This window comes from Barbatula barbatula (assembly GCF_947034865.1).
Source record: "Barbatula barbatula genome assembly, chromosome: 18".
NCBI classification, from domain to species: domain Eukaryota; kingdom Metazoa; phylum Chordata; class Actinopteri; order Cypriniformes; family Nemacheilidae; genus Barbatula; species Barbatula barbatula.
The window spans coordinates 11,819,163-11,840,288 of record NC_136781.1 but is presented as its reverse complement, the minus strand read 5'-3'; the positions used below and the strand labels follow the sequence as shown (position 1 = coordinate 11,840,288).

General features: G+C 37.7%; 4 protein-coding genes across 6 annotated transcripts in view; 3 read left to right on the top strand and 1 right to left on the bottom strand.

Moving 5' to 3' along the window:
- The window catches only part of tenm2a (teneurin transmembrane protein 2a), a gene marked incomplete at its 5' end in the record, with an annotated part of 196,256 nt that extends 192,868 nt beyond the window's left edge, over positions 1-3,388 (top strand). For both annotated transcript variants that reach the window (XM_079480154.1, XM_079480153.1), the window contains one exon: positions 1,197-3,388. In XM_079480154.1, coding sequence (XP_079336280.1) covers positions 1,197-1,934 — 738 coding nt within the window. In that variant the 3' untranslated portion in view covers positions 1,935-3,388. The remainder of the gene's footprint in view (positions 1-1,196) is intronic.
- Positions 3,389-3,730: 342 nt separating this feature from the next.
- tstd1 (thiosulfate sulfurtransferase like domain containing 1) lies at positions 3,731-5,380 on the top strand. The gene is made up of 4 exons (XM_079480152.1): positions 3,731-3,835; positions 4,590-4,712; positions 4,812-4,974; positions 5,062-5,380. Exons 1-4 carry the CDS (start codon positions 3,823-3,825, stop codon positions 5,114-5,116), a joined length of 354 nt encoding a protein of 117 aa, XP_079336278.1. The 5' UTR covers positions 3,731-3,822; the 3' UTR covers positions 5,117-5,380.
- Positions 5,381-6,735: 1,355 nt separating this feature from the next.
- cfap96 (cilia and flagella associated protein 96) lies at positions 6,736-11,081 on the top strand (the record flags this gene model as incomplete). Its single annotated transcript, XM_079480121.1, has 7 exons — positions 6,736-6,832; positions 7,124-7,343; positions 7,650-7,787; positions 7,872-7,947; positions 8,111-8,290; positions 8,390-8,562; positions 8,898-11,081. 7 exons carry the CDS (start codon positions 6,736-6,738, stop codon positions 8,947-8,949), a joined length of 936 nt encoding a protein of 311 aa, XP_079336247.1. The 3' UTR covers positions 8,950-11,081.
- pdlim3b (PDZ and LIM domain 3b) lies at positions 8,483-18,628 on the bottom strand. 2 transcript variants are annotated; one of them, XM_079480118.1, is made up of 8 exons: positions 18,372-18,624; positions 13,450-13,601; positions 12,959-13,043; positions 11,827-11,894; positions 11,369-11,566; positions 10,310-10,437; positions 9,892-10,003; positions 8,483-9,789 (listed from the first exon to the last, which is right to left on the bottom strand). In XM_079480118.1, exons 1-8 carry the CDS (start codon positions 18,462-18,464, stop codon positions 9,600-9,602), a joined length of 1,026 nt encoding a protein of 341 aa, XP_079336244.1. In that variant the 5' UTR covers positions 18,465-18,624; the 3' UTR covers positions 8,483-9,599. The 2 variants fall into 2 exon arrangements, with proteins under 2 accessions (XP_079336244.1, XP_079336245.1); XM_079480119.1 differs by lacking the exons at positions 11,369-11,566; positions 11,827-11,894 and adding an exon at positions 12,282-12,469 and having other exon boundaries at positions 18,372-18,628.
- Positions 18,629-21,126: the final 2,498 nt, after the last annotated feature.

Here is a 21,126-nt window from a genome sequence, read left to right as displayed (position 1 = left end):
TCAACATTGGTAGTTGTGTTGGTTATTGTTTTCAACAAACCTTTATTAAACAAAAACAGTTTTTTAAAGTCGTATATTAAAAAATATTTTCTTCAATATGAACATTGAATATATCAAATCTGTGTTCCTACTGCTACATACTGTACCAGTGATACATAGAAACTATAAAAAAATAATTACTGGTGGGCAAGCAATGTGTTATAAATGGCAGTGAGAAAGTGTTAATATGAAATAAAACTTATGTCAAATTACATTCAGAAAATATACTAGTGGTGTCACGTTATACCAATATTGTCAATGTCCGTGATATTAAATCCCGGACAGGGATTTGCTTAAAGGGGTCATATGAATCGGCTAAAATGAATATTATCGTTTGTTTTAGATGCAATGCAATGTGTATACACGATTTAAGGTTCAAAAACGCTGTATTTTCCACATACTATGCATGTTTGGATGTCCTCTTTGCCCCGCCTCTCTGAGACATGCAGATGTTTTACAAAGCTCATCACTCTGAAAACCGAGGTTTGCTATGATTGGCCAGTGTTAACAGAGTTAACCAGTGCGTAGTGGTTGGTCGAATACTGCAAGCGTGTCACGAAATGTAACGCGTCTTAATACATGCATTTTGCCAACTTATAACACACCAAAGACACAGAATTTTTTTTTCCGCACAATATCACCCCTTTAAGTCAGGACTAGGCCTTAGTTAAATTAGGCCATTTTGGGCCGAAACAAGGGCACTTACAGTATGTATTTTAAAATATGTCACTTTTCATTTTTAGTTTAGATTGCTCTAACATTTATATTGAAGTCTATGACTAACTCCTGCCTGGGAAACCAACCCATAATATTGTGAATAATTCAGAACAAAATTGTCTCTTTCTCTCTTTGCCTCCTTAAACTAATATTTTGAGTGTAATTCAGGAATTGTACTGTATATTTAGTTCTTTAAAAATGGTTGTGATAATATTGTTATTGTGAAGAATTTTGGACCGTATAATTCTGCAGTGAAAATGTGATATCATGACATCCCTAAAATAAGCTTACAGTAAATTCTTAAAACTGCTAAAGTTTTAGATCTAGACCTTGCACTGAAATAACACTTTGTGGTTTGGAGAAAATGAAAAACTTTCACTCATACCTTCATATTTTCCGCTATAAATGGCCCTTAAATTGTATTTATTAATTTATTGCAGTTGATAACTGGAGTTCAGCAGGAAGCTGAACGGCATAACCAGGCTTTCATGGCTTTGGAGGGACAGCTCCTGGACAAGGACCGCAGAAGCAAACTGGACAAACCAGGCCACTGGTTTGGCATAAGTACCCCCATCATTGGAAGAGGAATGATGATAGCGATCAAGGAAGGCCATGTGGTCACAGGGGTCTCGAGCATGGCCAGCGATGACAGCAGGAAGGTGGCTCTGGTGCTTAATAATGCCATCTACTTAGAGGGAACGCACTATACGCAGGACGGCTGTGACTGCCATTTCTTTGTGAAGATAGGCTCAACTGACAGCGACCTCCTAGCTTTGGGACTCACCAACGGGCGTAAGGTGCTGGAAAGCGGACTTAATGTGACAGTCAGTGGTCGCTCGCGACGGGGGGTCACTGTTGAGTTCCGGGTTCCAGCACTGTCTCTGAGTGTGCGCTACGGGTTGGCGGCGGACGTGCTGGATGAGGAGAGAGGCCGGCTGCTGGAGCTGGCACGGCAACGGGCGCTGTCAGGGGCCTGGCTGCGAGAGCAGCAACGGGCGCGAGATAATAAAGAGGGAAGCCGCTTGTGGACTGAAGGAGAGAGACAGCAGCTTCTTTCAACGGGGAAAGTGCAGGGTTACGATGGGTACTATATTTTACCTGTTGAACAGTATCCTGAACTTGCTGACAGTAGTTTCAATATTCAGTTCCTGAGACAGAATGAAATGGGGAAAAGGTAACAGTCCAAATCTTTCGTGGCCCCATTTTTCTTTGCCCTCTCGCTCTTCTCTTCTCCTCTATCTTTACACTTTTTCTTTCACTAGCTCTGTCTTTTCATTTTTCCCTATCTTTCCTCTTTTGTTTCCATTATCTCCTATACCCACGGAGATTTATTGAACTAATAAGGGAAACTCACTGAACGCTGCAGGGACTTATAAAAGAAGAATTCTCGAACTGCCTCTGGCAAATAATAACAATTTGAAAGACATTGTCTTTGTTGTTGAACAATGGACGCCAGGAAAGCACTGATCGACTTAAACACAAAAAGCAACTGTTGCTGAAATCTCCTTTTTAAAAAGGAAGAGATATTTTTACCCGTATTTTTTGGGTTACCGAGAGGATGTTGGTGCCAGATGGTACCCTCGTAATTGTACGTGTTCGGCTTGGAGCGATGCTGCGTGTCTGCTGGAGAGGCCCAGTCTCAACTTCAGAACTGAAGAACAACATCTGTTAAGAGAAATATCAGTCTCAGGCCTCACATTCTTCATGACTGAACTGTCAGTTGCCACAGCGGCAAATCCCTTCATTTACAAGCAAGGAAATTGCAAGTTGATGTGATGAGAACACTGCAGTCAAACATAGTTTGTTTCATCACTGATAGAAGAGTACTTACATTGTATCAGATAACAGTGAAGTTCAGGGTGTGCTTTAGATGCGATAGTTTTGTATGTCCCAGTCGCATTAGTCACCATGACCTTCACCAGGGCACTTCTGTATAGAAATATCAGAAAAAACACAGATTTTCAGATTGAGCGGTTACTAGTGTCAGAAATTATTTATTTTTACTTAGGTTTTTTTTTATCATTCATAGTACTCTATGACAATCATGAAGGAGTCACCACTTTTAGCTACAAAGAAGGTTGAGTTCAGTTTATTTTCCTTTGTAAAATATGTGATAATTTTAAATTTTTGTATTCATTTTGATTTGCTCCTAAGCAAATTATAGTCATACACAGAAATAATTTATGTAAAGGTGTTTTAAAATGGTTTATACTTTAAATAAAGTTTAAAACTGTGAAACTTGTTTTTCAGAAAATATCTGTATGTACAGTGTATAGATTTACCTTTGCAGCACAGTAGAATATTGTTCATAATATCAACTTTTATATTTCTAACAGAAGGTGGCTTGTTATGTGCAAATCAGCAGCTGGTATTAAAAACACTAGAATTTTGTGACACGCAAATATCACATATAAATAATATCAATACCCCGTTCGTTGTTCTGTTTGTTTGTTTAGTTTTGTTTTTATGCAGAGAAATTGCTGTACTAGAACCCAAATCATAGAAATGGATTCTTTCCACTGTGAAGAGACTCATTATGGATGTCATGATGTACCAAATCAGTATTGAGGGTTGATTCTTACTAAAGTGAGACTCTTCTGAGACCTTATCAATAAATAGTTTACTTCATGTGAGTCCTAGTAGTCTCATGATGTTTTTAATATGCCATCATACCTGTACTGTCTATCTGTCTATCTAGACCATTAACATTTGAATAGACTGTATTTTACATAGCATCGTGTATGTCTGTACATAGGCCTGTTGTTATTTATTCATCAACTTAACTGTATAATTTTTAAAACAAATAATAACCCAAATAAGCGATAAGATTTTAAAAAGATTAACAAAGAATATTTACAAATGTAAACAATTTCAGCACGCTAAACGTGTCTTTAATTGAAACTAGGGGTCTTTTATTTTGAATCTGTCAGAGGCGCAACCACGCCTATGCTTTGTAGGTAGCCAATAGGAAATGCCTTTGCAAACATGAAAGGACAAGGAAATGAAGTAGCGACCATAAACAATTCGTCACATACAGTAGTAGTAATAGAGTAAACAACCTTCAACATGTCAAGCAACGGTAAGTTTGTCTAACACTTGCGGATAGTTACGGACAGCTGTAAAACTGCAGTTTTCTGTTAACAGATATGACGAAACGTCTATTATTTTGACAGAGAATTATGTCATTGTCATTCTCTCTTTTGTTGTCACGGTGACGATCCCCAGGTGTACTCTAACGTAACGTTGTAACAAACATATCTCTGTTTTCTGTTGTAACTACCTTGTTGTTTCGTTGCTTTGCTTATATTTTGCTTACTTACCTAATGTATTGCAGAATGCCTGCACCTGTTCTGATAATCGAAATTTCTGCAATATAAGACGAAAATATGTATCTGTTTACTATGAAGAGTTGTCACGTTGTGACGTCACCGTGACTTGCAGAATTTAAACGTGTTTGTTAATTTATATATGTTTTAATGAGTTTTACAATTATATTGCATATGGTAACAAAACATGAAGAAAAACATGTTAGTATGCCTTACACTTCGTAGGCAGCCCTTACGAGATATCATTTATGAATAACAAAAGAATTAGAATTAAGTTCAACGTAATAATAATAATGAGCTGCAATAATAATAAGCACGTTGGAGTGGTAAAGCATAATAAATATAAATATCCAAAATTATGATATCATATATTTTGGATGTGTCTTGTATATGCATATTTTTATGCATTATGTATTTATGAATATGGCACGTAGTTTTTTTTCGCAAGACAGGAATTTTGTCATAAGGACTTGATTGGCTTTATGCATGTATTCATCTTTGCTTTAGATAAGGAGACGTCTTACAGTGATCTCAAAACTCTCTTGAAGAAGGGTTCAGGAATTATTGTGGATGTGCGCACCAAAGATGAAGTAGACAGAGGCCGTATTCCAGGTTCCATCCACATCCCAGGTCAGAAGGAAGCTGCTGGAAAATCTATACTATGCATTACTTTTACCAAAACACCATATTTTCTTTTAATATGATCTTTGGTTCTTCTGTTTTATATAGTGGAAGATGTGGAAAGTGACATGTCTCTGGATTCAGCTGAGTTCAAGTCGAAGTTTGGTGTAGCTAAGCCTTCTTTGGACTCCTCGGAACTGGTTTTCCACTGTCAGATGGGACGACGTGGAGCGGTTGCCACAGAGAAAGCCAGAAGCCTGGGCTTCAATAAGTAAGACACCTTTTCATCATATCATTCCAGAAACACACATACATTTTTGCCAAAAATTAAGTATTTTTTTTCCCTTCCTGTCTTTAGTGCCCGTAACTATGCTGGGGGCTACAAGGAATGGTCAGAAAAGGAGGGCAAATGACCATCTTCAACTTGAGATGCGGGGCTGTATAACAAAAGCATCCTACTGTAACCTAGAACACTCTCTTATCTGTTTAGTAACCATGGTGTTTTTAATTATGATCTGGAACCCATTTCACACCTTTAATTTATCAGATATAAACTTTGGACTTAATAACATTGCTAAGAAAAGCCCCAGTTTGTTTAACTTTAAAAAATGTAATAATGTTTACACATGTATATTATATAAAATGTGATCAATTAAACAAATGCTTTTCGTATCTGGCCTTTTTTAGACTGTTCAAAGACTTTTATTTTTTTAATTGTATCTGCAACACCGCATCTATCCACTTCACTGATGGCAAAACCTTGCGTGACGCATCTTATATTCTCCTACATAATGGACAAATACGTTGATCTCTGTCAATCCTTCGGGTAATATTAAGGTGTCAATCACCCAGAAATGAAGAATGTACATTTGTAATGTTGGCTTTATTCGAGTTTGAATCACGTGCGTATGTTTAGTCGATCAGTTTATACATTGAAAAGTGCCTGAATTAGATATCCATATTAATTGTATACTTTAATGTCTCTAGTGTGCCCCTCTGGGTGGGGCCGTTGCTCCATGCGGCCTCAAGATTGAAGACAGACCGGGTAAAACGGAGAAAAGTCTACCGTTTAATCCAGCGTCAGTTAGTAAGCGTCAATTTGTATTACACGATCAACACGACATTTTGGTGCAATCATGTAACATAGTCATCGCACAATCTCAAACAGCAGATCAAGAAGATCGGCAGCAGCACATGTGACACATGCACCTACGTGTACCCGGCTCAACTCAAAGAGATGATCCGCTTTGCATTTCCCGATGACATTTGTAACTATCCAGATCCCTGCCACGAAAATGTAAGACGAATGAGTTCATGTGGTCTTAACAGTTTATTATCAGAGGAATGGGAGTAACACGAGGCTTCCTGTTTGTTTTAGGTTGTTGTCATCACTATGGATGATTTGAAGAGGATGGAGCTCGCTTGATACGCATGGAACTGGAAATTAAACTGCAGTGATGTTAATACGAATGCAGCAGTATGACTACTGCAGTTGTTCGAAGCTGATGTTTGAGCATCGTTTGTTAACGTAAGATGTCACGTGTTAAATTTAAACTACAAATCCCAGAATCCCTTGCCACTCGTGAAATTGCACGACTTGCAGGGAAAACTGCCTTAAGGTAGCATTTGTAATCAATGTTTGGTTGTATTCATTGTAATTTGGAAAATGTTTTGAACGTTACGTGATTATTAAAGTTTTAACGTGTGTTATTTCGAGTAATTGTCCTGTGGGTTACCATGGCAACGTACACAACCAACACAAACCTTCAGCAGTGAGGTTATTTACTGCACATAACACAACCTATAACATCATTTAAGGTATGCATATAGACATATTGTCATAGTGTTTTTTGTGTGTGTGATTGAATAACCATCATGTGCATTTAAACCGTGTACTGAGAGGTTATGCATAGGTCTACGGTGCTTGGAGCTGGTTTGCATGCTTCCAATGGCATTGGCACGCGTTTTTCTTTAAATCTACATATGGCTTTTTATACTAGTGCTGTGGAAACACTTTGATTGACTTTGGGAAATGGCTCCAGAGGGAAAATCCGACATGGAAAGGATTGGCCTCTTTAAGGAGTTGGGCTACATCTCCATAGGGGACAAATATACATCCTTTACTCACCGTAAGTGTAACTAATATATTAACACAATAATACAACTTTTGGTGCATTGATGTAGAGCACGAGAAACTGCGGATAGACCGGCTAATTATAGTATTATTGAAAATAATTAATGATTCAGTTTTTTTCATACCACTTAAGAAACTTCACAAACTTTCTGTTAATTGTATTTCTTTAGCAACAATACCAGTCAGTATTGTTTAGGGTTGCTGCTGTCGAGACGAGAAGTAAAGCTAAGACAAAATAGTGAATATTACGTCTATCTAATGATGCACTTCCCTTGTTGGGTAAAAGGCCCATTTCATGAATCCGCTTACAAGCACAAGCAGATGTTATCAGGAGGAACTAAAGCAAAGTGCGCGCTACAGACGGGATATTTCGACACACAGTTTAAGCGGATCTTTGAGAGAGAGGCTCTTACAGACCCCATCAAAATAGAGAGACAATACAGGATACAACAAACCAAACGGAACCTAGCCAAGGCCTTTCTGCCCAGCAATGGAGAGAAGAAGACGTGAGTCATTTATTTCAGGGTATTAACTGTTTGTTTTATAGCCTATACTGTACAGCACTGGTCACTGTGGTTTTTAAGTGCATTATAAATGTGATATGGATGATGTTTTTATCCTGAAACTTGGAATTTCGTCATATTGCATAACAGTAAATGCATAACGTTACATTTTAGAGATTGAAGTACAGTGAAATGCATTTCTTTCTCTGTACAGTATTTTTATTACCATAAAAACTGCCATTGAAATACGATCAATTCTTTTTTTCTTTTCAATTAAAAGCACCAACACTAGTTCACTTTGGTTTGTAGATCTGGGGTGGGCAGCTATTATGGAACATTTGGAGGTCCTATTCAAGCAATGAGCGCCTTAAAGGTTCCAAGGAGACCACACAAATCACCTGGGAAGAACTTATACACCAATCCACCTAAGAAGGGAAGTGGTTATGGGTAGGCCATTGTCAACATCCTTTAATAAAGATTGCCTTTTTTTGCTGTTAGGCATACTGTATTAATACTCCTGTTTTTATACAGCTATCCTGATGTCACCCTCTCCAAAATGATCTCTTATTCCTCAGACCCCTATGATCGAGCAAAGGAGATGCTAAAGGTAATTTGTATTTTTAGATTTCATCTTAAATTAGTTTTAAATTGTACTTTTAATGTTTTACTTTTTTAATTAAGATAAGCACATTGTGAGAAACTGACAGGATAATTCTATGCAAGCACAGTTTAGTCTCTTTCTCTAATGAGAGATGTCATTTGTTTACCAGCGTGAGATTCTGGCAGACAAATCCAGGCTGAAAGGGGGACCATTTCGTTTGAACCTTCATCCAAGCGAGTGTTTTGATGGCAACCCATACAAATCTGACAAACCTCTACCACCTCCAAAGAAGCCTGGGGAGAAGAAGCATTTTACAGTGCCTTTTAAACCAAGTTCACCCAGTAAAAGGGTATGTATTGTGCCTAAAAGAAGATGTCTGTATACTGTATGTTGTGACTCAGATATAAGAACAGATGTATGAGAGTGTTTTCCTGATCTATTTCTGCAGACTGGAGGTATGCAAGCAGGAACGTTTGATTCCTATCCCACCTACTCCGCAGAACCGTATGTCACCAGAAAGACCAAATCGGGGATGACAAATAAGGAAGGAAAGATATTTAATCCCTCCCCTGGCCCAAAGAGCACACCGGTCAAGAGCATCATCAACCTTAATGTCAACAGGTAAACAAAGCTTTCACATCCATAACATATTCCTCATAAATAGGCACGTGAAATTAAAATATAGTGACTATTTTATGTTTTATAAAGAGTCACCCCTTCTTAAAAATTTTCAATTTTAAAATTGAAAACTCGTGTATAGACTGATATTTTTCTGATGTCTGGACTCAACAGGGGTTTAAAATGTTAACACATGGTTCAATATATCGGTAATAACTCTCTGAGAATTTAGAGGACATTTCAAGGCTGGACTGAAGATGTCACATCCATAGCTCATGAATAATAACTAACATAATTTGCTAACACATGTTAAGATTTTCTTTTCATTTATTTTACAGAGTTGTCAACTCCACAAACTACAATCAAATCCCCTCTGTGATGGCATATTAAAAACTTGATTATAAAATAATTCTTTCAATTAAACACATTTCATTTTGAAATCGAATTTCTTTTCGAAATAGCACAATCTTATGAAAAATGTTAGAGATGCTTCACTTTACAATTGAAGTTCTTTTCGATTGACATGTACACATGTGTAATAAATGTGTGCATTCTGCCTTTTGATACACAAATAATTTAATCAAGAGCACCCACAACATTTTAAACAATATAGATATTTCTTTAAATATTGGCATTCAGTTAAAAACTAAGTATTCTTTCGAAACGGTTCTTTACTCAAAATCTTTTTTCTGACCCACCTTCATAGATGAACCTGCGTTGAGAGCAATATGCCTCTTCGTGCTTATTTAGAGAATAATTGAAACCTAAAGGGATGTGTTGAAGATTTCTTCAGTGCATGTGCCTGATATGCAATGCATTATGTACGACGAGAAACTTGCTTAATTCTTTTCAACTAGAAATGGATTAAAGCTTTGAGAATCCGTGTCTTGCATTCCCCTGATAAACGAACATCCCCTCTGAAGTTTGGATACGAGCCGTGTACTTTACTCAAATATGCGATTAATGGAAAATGAAAAAGAAGCATGAAGCATAATAAGAATATTCTAATAATAGCTGTAAATAACATGAGTTATGGGAGTCTAAGCAGTGGGATACACTGTAACTAGGTCGTGTCCCTCGGGTGGGCACATTCGCATCCGAGCGTGGGTTTCACAGTACATCTGTCCCTCCACAAAGAAGTAGCCCTTCTGCTTCAAGTTCAAACCGCAATCTGAGCACACGAAACAGGCCGGATGGCGGTACTTGTCCCTTGCTTTCACGACCGCTCCACTGTCAATCAAATGTAGAAAAACTTGTTAGACCACAATGTAGAACTGGATATAACGGTTACCAAAAGAAGACATCAGGTCTGATGCTGAATGTTGTACTCACACAATGCCGGTACCACATTTATCACAGAGAGGCAACTTCTGTAGTGAGGATGTGGCTGCTTGGGGCTTTGTTACTGGGGCCTTTACACTTCTAGTCACCATAGGCCTTGTGCCTAGAAGAAAAACAACTTGAACTAAAACCACTGGGGATGTGAACCGCTTTCTCATGTAGACGCAACTGATTCCAGGGCAGTAAAAGCATGGCAGGCTTTGATTTACGTCATTAGCATGACTGCTGTGAAAAATACTGAAGCCTACGAGAAGTCCAACTGAGCCTGCAACACTTTCACTTCTCAAGTAAACTGATCAATTGGGTGAGAATTTTATAGTTGGTGTCTCCATTAGCGCTGTTAGATTTACTTTACATCTCTTGAACACAATATTATCGTCTTCTTAAGACTCTGATAAAGGCAACTCACCATCACTCTCCACATAATCCTGGAGAGCCTTAAAAGAGCCTGACTGACGTGGTTCATGTGGTTGCTCTTGGTCCTCCTGGAGCATACGGTACACGTGAGACTCCTCAATGGATTGCAGGGTTTTAGGGCTGGAAATAGATATGGAAACGCAGAGATGTTCATCAGGTGATACCAGTTATGCAATGCTACAGGTATGTGTTTTAACATAGCCTATGAAAATCTTTAGCTTACCAGACAAACACCAACCACCTATACAATAATTTCCCAGAAATCTATTTTTTATAACTGAACGACGACATCAATAATAAATGAGCTAAACCAGTTTGGTCTCACATTTTGAACTATTTAAATGCCCCATCAGTTCTTGTTTCATTCTATTTATTTAAATGAAATAAACTACATTTTAAGGGTTGGACTAAAACACAACATTACAAGCGATGTTTAGTAAAGTGAAGCGATGTTTTGTCACGATTACTTAATTGTGTAAGTAAAGAAAAATGTAGTGTTTATAGTGTAGTAAATCCTGTTAGACACACAAAAATGTGTTAGCGTGAAAATAATTAATGTTTGTAAATTAGAAAGAGCATTGAACAGTCCGTACAGTTTTTTATGAATGTTTTTGACGATAAACATCATAAATAATTTGAATGCTTTTTCAATAATGCAAAGTCATTGTGCAAATGTAAAATCAAATGTCACCTACAGTATAAACAATAGTACATTCTGTGTACAGACACATGATATCTGAATAATAAAGCATAACTTTATGTAGACCCATGGTACTTAAAAGTTAAAAATCTTAATATTGAAAGTGATTTCACATGAAGACATGATAATCATGTATGAATATTGATATAATCATATAAAAAGTATTTTTTATATTTTGGAAATAATGAAATAAAAAAATGCTAAAATTGTATAGCACGTCACAAATACAGTAGAGCACAACTTATTATTAAACCTGGAATATTCTTTCAATCTATCTGCCTTCTTTAGATGCTCAGTACTGCACATTGTTTAGTCATGGTGTTAGGGAAGTGTGATGTAAGCTCTGGTTACCTGGGTGATCCCTGCCTGACTACAGCGGACATCTGAGCCTGCTGGAGTGTATTTGAGACATTGTCTGCCGAATATAATGCAATGGGGGAGTTGTACTGAGCAGAAAGAACGAGGGTCTCGTTTTTGCTGGGGTCAGCAGCTGCTCTACACACAGCTGAGGGCACCTGATCTACATTTCCCATCAACCTCTGCGATGTACTGTAATTGGAGTTGTGTGTGTTAAAGGTAGATGAACCAAACCAGAAGGCAAAATACAAAGCGGTTGGCCACATTGAGGGCAGAAGTGATCACAGAGAAGGACAAACAAGACAGGAGAATAAAGAAGTAGTTTAGAAACCTACACAAGCAAACTGTTAAACTTACTGCCATACAGTATATGCTGTAATTTAATTGTTTCTTTATGTAAAAACATATGACGAGTAGTCATGATATTTGATTAAGTGCTTTTGTCTAATAACCTGCTTTGGCTTGCAGATTTGAAGGGCTTTGGTCTGACATTAAACTTGTGTTCGAAGTAATCGATGTCCTGAAAGACAGAAGAGTGATGGGGTTAATAGACGTTTAGTGGTGAAAGCTAAAAAGCAGAAATCCTCCAAAAACTAACACTGCAGACCCATTTGTCAATCTGTAGAGCGAAGTGTTTTGAAATCCTATGAAAGGGTAAAATATTTATGTCTGCTTATGTCCAATGTCCGAAGTAAAACCTATGTACTGTTTTAAATGTATATTTTATTTTCAATTCAATCGTATTTATATAATGCTTTTCACAATGTGCATTGTTCCAATATTTGGGCTGCAGGCTTGACTTGTGAGGACTTCTAGAGAATGTGTGTTAGTTGTAAGTGCGTACAGCAAGCACAGGGAAGTATTTTAGTCATGTCCATAGGGTTGGGGGATCCAAGCTGGCACTCACCCCTCCTGTTTTTCATGCACCAGACCCCGGATCTGTCCTTGCAGGGCATCCTGGATGTTACCTGGAGAGTAGAGGCCTATGGGTGTGTTGTAGGCTGAACTCACCACCTGCTTATTGTCATCCAGACTGGTGGCAGACAAAAAGGGCTGTGCTCTTCTGTTATGACCAGTACCAATAGGTTTAAACTCCTGCATGTGGACAGATGGACACACTACGCACTGTGGTTAAAGCCACACACACACACTGAATTTGTATACCGCATTCTTTTAATACGTCCCTTCATACATAAAGCCATGCTGTTTACTACAAGTATTGTTTATATTGCTCATGGTGAAGTCACAATACTTCATAAGTAAATGGTGGTAGAAATTTCAAATTTCTTATTTTTGGGTAAACTAGCCCTAAGGTAAGAAAGAACAATCTATATATGTTCAGGTTTTATAAAAAAGCATGTTAAAATATAAAAAAATGTAATATCCAGATGGCTTTACTTAAGTCGTGTTGTGGGGGACAAGAACAACTCCAAATTTGGTCAAACAAGTCTGCCTTGCACAACCTTAACCATGCCTCATGCACCGAAAATGTCTATTCATTTTCTTACTACAACTTACATATTATAAGCAGAAAGAACGAAATCAGAGCTAATAGTAGTAATATTTTTCCTCTGTTACACTTACTTGCTTTTCTGACTCCAGATTGATTTTGAATGGGTGCGCTTTCCCCTCTTCTACAACTTGAGGTGACCAGAGTTTAGTTTCTGGCCTGCAACACATATAATACACACACAGAAACAATGCACACGCCTCCTACGTGAAATCATCAAAAGATCAAAGAACCGTAATATGGGTAATTTATGTGCACCAGGGCCCTGACCTTGTCTAGAAAGTAATGTCAACAGCCAAGCATGTACTAGCCAGATGCTTTATTGAAGGATATTAATCAACGAGGAAAGAAAGAGACATTCAGCATGTACACCAGTGTCATAAATAAACCGCTGTGGGCACTGATGGACATTTTCATAGCAAGGGGTAACACAAATTCTTATAGGACTTAAGCTGACAGTTCTTCCTCTGGCTGTAATTTATAAAGCATGTGAGAGACCGTGATATAAAGTTGTTGAAAGACGTGTGTTTGTGTCCACGTCTTTAATGAGAAAAGCATATGGTACCTCTCTAGCTTGAGGAGAAGCTGATTGGTGGAGTCTTTAATCTTGTTCTGAGCTTCGGCATGAGTCATATTCTCTGTCGACGCTCCCTGGATAGCCAAGACGATGTCGCCCGGGCACAGATTGACCAGTGATGCCTTACTGCCCGGTGTCACCTGAAAACAAGAACCTTTTAGTGCCTGTCCGAAAGTAAATGGGAGTGTAGTATGAGGACTTGATATTGATATCGACAGTGCAAGATTTTGGAGAAACTGTGAGGGGAAATCCCTGGATAGGTACACTGTTGTATGTAATGTTTCAGTGTAAAAATCACATGCAGTCCAGTTTTAGTAAGGGATAATCCACGGCTAGCCGTGCATTAAAGGATTTTAATGCATAGGCCAAGAAACACCTTACGTGAAGCCTCTGCAAAAGTAAACCCTTTAATGCAAGGCTAGCCGTGGATTATCCCGCTTATACCATGGTCATAAACATTGAGTCAAGTTAAAGCTGTTATTGATGTTTACAGTGTTATTTTTGATCAGACGTAAAAATGACAGTTCTCTGAGGTTACTGTTAAAATCATCGTCTTTCATATAGTTTAGTAAATGGTCATTGAAATCAAATAAAATATCAGCCTTAATTTATTAGAAATATTGCCTCTACAAAAAGTCTTACTATTACTATATTACTAAATCTAAAATAACATGAAAAAAATTAAAACTTAAAATATATCCCGAAATGCTGCTATAATAGCGAGTTAACCCCTGTTTTATTCAGAAGAGCCCATTTTTTTAGATCTAAAAATTATTAAAGATGCCACAATTATTTGAAAAACTGACAAGTTTAGATATAAATAGCAAGAGACACGACTAGAAAAAATGGCTTTTAGTTACATATGTTGACCCACTTTGAAGTGGACTATAAATAGTTCAGCGTTGGATGTCAATCAGGATGCCGTATCGCCCTCTGGAAGAAAACAGTCAGGCCTATTGGTGGCTTGATGATGTGACCACTCTGGCATTCACCCTGTTGCCCGGTGTTTCTCTCCCTCTCCTCCCTTCAGCCTCTCTTTCATTAACGGAGTCTGACATCATCTCTAATCCTCTCATCTTTGGCAGACTAATTTTCTTAGGTCTCCCCCCAGCCCGTTTATCTCATCACCTCGTCCTGCTTTACCTGTCTCCTGACTCAGCTGCCCTGTGATATCATTTCATTACACCACTGACCCTTATCTACAATTTAATTCTGCCTCTTGAGAAGTGAAGATTTACACCGGTTTAGTTTACAATCATCAGTGTTTAATCCCATGAAGACTTGCAATTTTTTATTCCAATTTATTGACTGATGAAACAAGCAGTGAAACAAGTTTCCTTTCCTGTCGGCTCTCTTGCTTTGTGTACACAGCGGAACAATCTCATTTGTCCACCTGTATTTTCTGAAGCAAACTCAAGAAAAATATCAGATGTGATGTGCTTGGCTCGATAAAAAAAGAAAAAAATAGAATCTGTTTAATAGAAACAAAATAAGAGCTATGAAGGAAAACAATGAGTTGCTTGTATCTGAGTTTTTGCTTTAAACCGAAACATGAGCATGACAAAAAAAACACAGTTGTGTTAAGCACCTGTGCAGTCGAACAGATGAATCCAGAAGAGATGGCAAACTCAACGGCCTTTACCAAAAGAGAAGCTTGTAAGGACATGCTGAACATTAGACACTTGTGTTGTTAGCAACATCAGACAGGATATGTCAACTCCAGACATTTAAAGATGATAGAGTGATGCATGCAGTGTTCGGTTTAAAGGGAAAGTTTTGTTGTTTGTGATGGCATGGCATAGTGGTTAAAAGACATGGCTGGTAACTACAAGGTTGGTGTTTTAAACCTTTTTAGGAAGTCATCCAAAATGTTCATTCTGTGTTCATTTGCTCACCCTTGAGTTGTTTCAAATCTGTGTAAATGTATTTGTTCTGTTCAACACAAAAGAAGATACACAGTATGGAAGTATGCTTGTAACCAAACAGTTCTGGGTCACTCTTGACTACCAGTGTCATTTTTCCTTCCATGATCAATGATGGCCAAGAACTGTTTGGTTACAAACATACCTACAAATATCTTTCTCTGTATTCATCAGAACAAATACATTTATACAGATTCGGAACAACTTGAATTTTTATTCTTGGGTGAAGTGTCCCTTTAAAGCATGCAAAAACAGGAGGCTGATGTTTTAATAAACATGCTTTGGTTAAAGAATTGGTTAAATAACTGCTTATGATGAAGCTATATAACAGACATTTTCATTTTTAATTCAACAATGTAATTTAAGTGTTAAGATTTGTCTTATCATAAATATGACCATCTCTGCAACATTAGTCTTTGGTATTTCTCTGTTAGAAGACATGATGCTCAAGGGTATATAGAACTGTTGGGTTCTGGCACATACGGAGAGCAAAATAAGAAACATACTTGTTCTAATCCAGTGAAATTATTATTTCCTTGGGTTTTATTGTTACAGTTTGAAATCAAATCCGGATAACGTCATTTTAACTTTGATGTTCCAGGAATACAATAGCTGGGAATTTCGGTTACATCATTACGTTTAGTTTAGATCTTGAGTTTTTCCTTTGAACATGTTGTCCTTTTACTGTGCTGAACTCATTTACCATACTAATGCAGTGCCAAAAAATCTTTTGGACATTTTTCACATAAAAACCGTTTATTCATACAGTTATCCTTTATTGTTATTCTGCAGCAGTACATAGTGTTTTACCTGTTGTTCTGCTTCTAATAAAAGACTGTAAAGACAGACATGTTTTATGAGGATGTGCGGTTTCTATCCTGCATTATTTTGGGTAATTTATGGTGAGTGTCAGAATTGGCTATCCACTAAGAACGTACTTTAATGTCAAGATCAAAGATAGAATCAAGGATGAAACTGAGCTACTAATCATAGCAGTACATTCCATGCATAAAAATGCTGCGGTTCTCCTGAGCAATGGAAATAGTTTAACATACACCCGAATAAAACAAATGACAGAACAAAGCTGCTGAGAGAACATTTCATAACATGTCATTGATCCTGGTCGAGAGGAAGTTTGCAAGATCTTTATGTAGAATGCATATTATTGGGATAAAGCCTAACAATGAAAAAACTGAGTTGAAATTCTCTTTTGTCACAAGGCATGTGATGGAGATAAGGTACCGATGACTTTATGAACGTCTATTCACCTCCATTCCACTCCAAGCCTTATACTTTCTTTTTTGGAACATGCCAGAACAACTTTCATATTCCATAGAAGAAAGCCATACAGATTCAGCTATGATAATAAGAAATGCATTTCTTATTTATGGGTTAACTATCCCGTTAAAATAGAAACATTTTGTCAATTCATCTCACACATGTCAATGAGTGCTCAGTTAACCTTTAACCTGCTCCTTTACCACAAATTCCAGGACTTCATCATCTGTTTGAAGTATTGTTGGCCCTGGAGCTTTACGATCATTCAGACAACAGGTGTTGTGATCCGCTCTGGAGCCGAGTCCTTAACGTGTGTGTGTCTGTGTCTTTTTGTGTACTTCTGTTAGTGAGTGTAACAGAATGCTTTGCAGTTAGCGAAGTATACACAGCAAAGCTGACCTACCATAGTTATATTTCCTAATCAAACAAGAAAAACGAAATACTGCATTGAACATGCCAGCAGCGTGACACAACATTCAACATGGCGTGACGTCGATTAACAACCTCTATGTAATATATATTAATATGAATTAAGTTATATCACGGATACGGTATATACAGTATAAATGGGAGATTTAGTTGATCATTTTGAAACATCCTTTAGTTCATAAAGTGCAATGTTTCCCACTTTTCCCAAACCCATTAGTAAAGCTCATCGACGGCAGTTTTTTATTGCATGTCAATTAAAGGAGCAATCTGGAGAAGTTGAGAAATTGCAACACGGCTCACTCCGCCCCTCCCTTTCGAAGCACTATGGTGGCTGACACAGGACAAAGGTGTCTTCGCGTTTTCTCCTCTTTACCGAAGGAGAAAACGTATTTACGAAATGCGCTGTGCGCAGTTTGTCCATTTAGGGCTACAGTAGCAAAAACATGGCAAATTCCATGTAAGGGGACCCGCGGTGTATGTAGATAGAAATATCTCATTCTAAGGTAATAAAACATGACGCTTCATTATGTAAGGTTTTTATACACCTCTGAAGACAGTTATGTATATTATATTATATTTCTGTAAATAGATCCTCCAAAAAACTACACACTGAACCTTTAATTACATTACATTGGCTTCAATTACAATTATTAACTTTAAGTCAAAAACATATAATACTCTAAGTGTATAAATTGCCAAGTAGCTTAATTTATTTAGACAATTGAACAATCGAGGGGCAATCGTGGAGAAACTTTGTTAAGGAAAGTAACAGTGTAAACATGTTTTACCTAAATTAAATTCCATTAAGTCCATTTTTGGTTTCACGCAACAGCAAAATCTAATTTCTTTAACTACCCCCTAGAACCTGTTTAAGGACCCCCTGATGTTCTAATTGGAAATCACTGATTTGTCCAAAATTACATTTCATTTAAACCTCCATTTGGTTCTGAAGCCCCACCAGCGCAAATCACAAAAGTGGATAAAAACTGGATAAATGTAACTAAGATTAAAACTCTGTTGGGAAATAAGCCAAAGATGTTTCTAAAAATGAATGTCAGTTTGAACTTCTGGCTCTACAAATATTTCTCCAAAACCTTTCTCCCCAGAGTCCTCGGTCATGCCTAATGTAAGGTCCTGGGAATGTTTTGATGTTTTAAATGATCATCCCACTAGTTTTTCTCATGCCCACGGTTACGTTACCCAGCACATCAAAGGCATCATTATCTCTCAATGGAATGTGTAAAGTAACACAGTCTGTTGTAGCCAAAGGCTTTCACCTACCCGAGTTATAGTCAACGGCTGGTTGAAGTCCTTGCCTCCAGAAAGCCGAAATCCCCAAGGGGCTGGACCATCCAGCACCACGTTTTGTGGCATCTTTATCTGTTCTTTAGAAGCTTTCTTTAAAGTCAGTTCTTCAGTACTGTCTTTTATTTGTCGGCTAGTGAAGTACAGAACAATCAGCTCTACCCCAGACGAATCACTCTGTCAGCCACGATTGGAAGCCAGCGTCTGTCTCTGAATCCCTTTTAAGCGCGAGTGTGGGGTTAGGAGAGTGAATGAAAGAAAGCCGATGCCAGAATGCCACACCTCTCAGAGTGAGCTCATAGGGTAGACTAAGAAACTGAGGGTTCACTCTGGAACATGCCCATCCTCCCTTCCCTAACACACAGATCCAACCTTACACCCTGATGATTCATCTTTTTTCCCATAAGGCTTAGCACGTCGATAACCAAAATGATCCGTCAATGATCCCCATCACCCCGTCATCGCCCTGTCTGGTGTCTAGATTTTTCGCTTCATACACTGGTCAAACACCTGTCTAACTGAGAAGAGAAGTCTGTCGTGTTCTTATGGGTGCGTGTTGAGTCAGAGCCTTTGGTGCTGATAAGCAGATTTTCAAGTATTTACAGAGTGCAATAACAAAACCGTATGGTGTGGTATTGTCCTAACAACATGGCTTGTGTTGCTCTTCTAAACGTCTCTTAGGAATGTAAACCATTTCTGTAGCAAAGCCACATAAGGAAACGTTGTTAACTCATTGCACTTTCATTATAAGTGTTAAATCTTTACTATTTTTACCACAAAATTATTATTGTTCTCTACATGTAAAATATAGTTTTTTTTCAGCTTGGTGTAACTGATTTACAGTGCACATATTTTATATAGCAAATGCATTGAATTTTATTAAACGTCCATTACGGAGTAAGTTTGAAATCCACAGAGAAGGCCATTCTGTGTGTGGTACTTGAGTGGCCTGGATGCTCTTTATAGATTTAAAGGCCAAACATTCTAGCTTGAGAGCACTTGTATTGTAGGGTTGAACAGCTCCTTGTTTGGTGTGCCAGGGAAGAGCAGCTGTTTGTCTTGGTCTGCTCTCAAACCCTGACACCAGAAAAAACCTTTACTATTATTTTCTTAAAGTAATGACACCAGATATCGTGTTCGATAATTTTCACTAGTGGGTGCAGAGGCTGGATTCACGAAACTGTTCTTAAGACAAAATATAAGATTGTTCTTAAGATTAATTATAGGAAGTTTGTAAGAATGTTCTTAAGTGCGATTCTCAAACACTTCTTAAAAACTTTCTCAAATATTTTCTTAAGAACATCTTCATTTTTGTCATAAGAATAAAATAATATAATTACACTCGCTTGCTTGTGTGGTAACTGTATATGTTTATCTATAAAATTAACTTTCTTAAATTTGAAATGTAATTACTTGTGTAAACAATTTATTGGTAAAATAAACAAATAAATACATTTAAAGGTATGGTTTCTATGACTTCCAGATTTCAGCAAATAACTTACATTAACGATTACGGTCATGTGTTCTATTTTAAACGATATCGGTATAATCAACAAAATCTATTTTCTATGTTCTTGTCATATTTTATCACCATTTTCTAAACTATATCTGTGCTGTGATAATATGAGAAATGTTGAAGGCGTCTTAATACATTTTGGTTTGACTGTAGTTGCAATACAAAACATGATACAAATATTTGACATGACACTCCTTAGATTTTGAAGTCACTAGTAACTCATAATTGACAAATTGTTTGCAATGCTCAGCTGCTAAATGTGTGAATGTAAATATCATAATAACTAGGAGAAAGTTTAACGATAATTTTGCTGTTTGGTTGATGAAAACTGGCATTAAAAGGAGGCGGAGTCCAGGGCAGGGCCGCCAGAGCCGACTGGGCTGGAGTCGGAGGCCTGGGCGGAGCTGGAGGCAGAGCCGGCAGAGCAGGAGGCAGAGTCGAGGGCAGAACCAGCTGAGCCGAAACTTAAAGGTGCTGTTCCCCGTAATGCCAATTTTCTAACTTTAGTAAGTGTGTAATGTTGCTGTTAGAGCATAAATAATACTGTATCTGCAAAATGATAAAGCTCAAAGTTCAATGCCAAGCGAGATATTGTCTTAAACAGAATTCGCTTTTCAAGGAGTACTGAAATCGGACAACAACCCTTTATCTCCCATCTACATGATTTCACTATTCCGAGTGTTTGGATAACCTCCACCCAAAGGAATACGCCCATCCTCAGAAAAGAGGAGTATGGTTAACATTTGACTGAGCACTTAATGACTTTCACTTTCATCACAGCTGGTAATAAGTATTCAGCTACACACATTCTAAGATAACCAACAGTCATATAACAGCTTCCATGACTTTAACATTGGCTGTAAAAGCTGTTCGGTGTGATACACACATATTTTGTGTGCGCATACCTCTAAAACACCCCAATGAAACATTCTTTGAAGTCCTGCTTGCAACTGTCTCCTGGTCAATCTGCTTGTTTTATTATCCCATTTAGGTCCAATATAAAAAGGCAAAACTAACGCTTCTGTTATTAGTGTTAACATACCGGTCTGACTCCATTCGGTCATTGATGTCATTTCCCTTTGCTATGTTAGGAAAAAATCTTGATTTATAACAAAGATTGATGTTTGCACGTGCACAAGTAGACATCCGTTACTGATTTTTGCTAAAAGCCAAAGCATATGAATACACGTGCACTGAGAGGGGGACCGACCAATC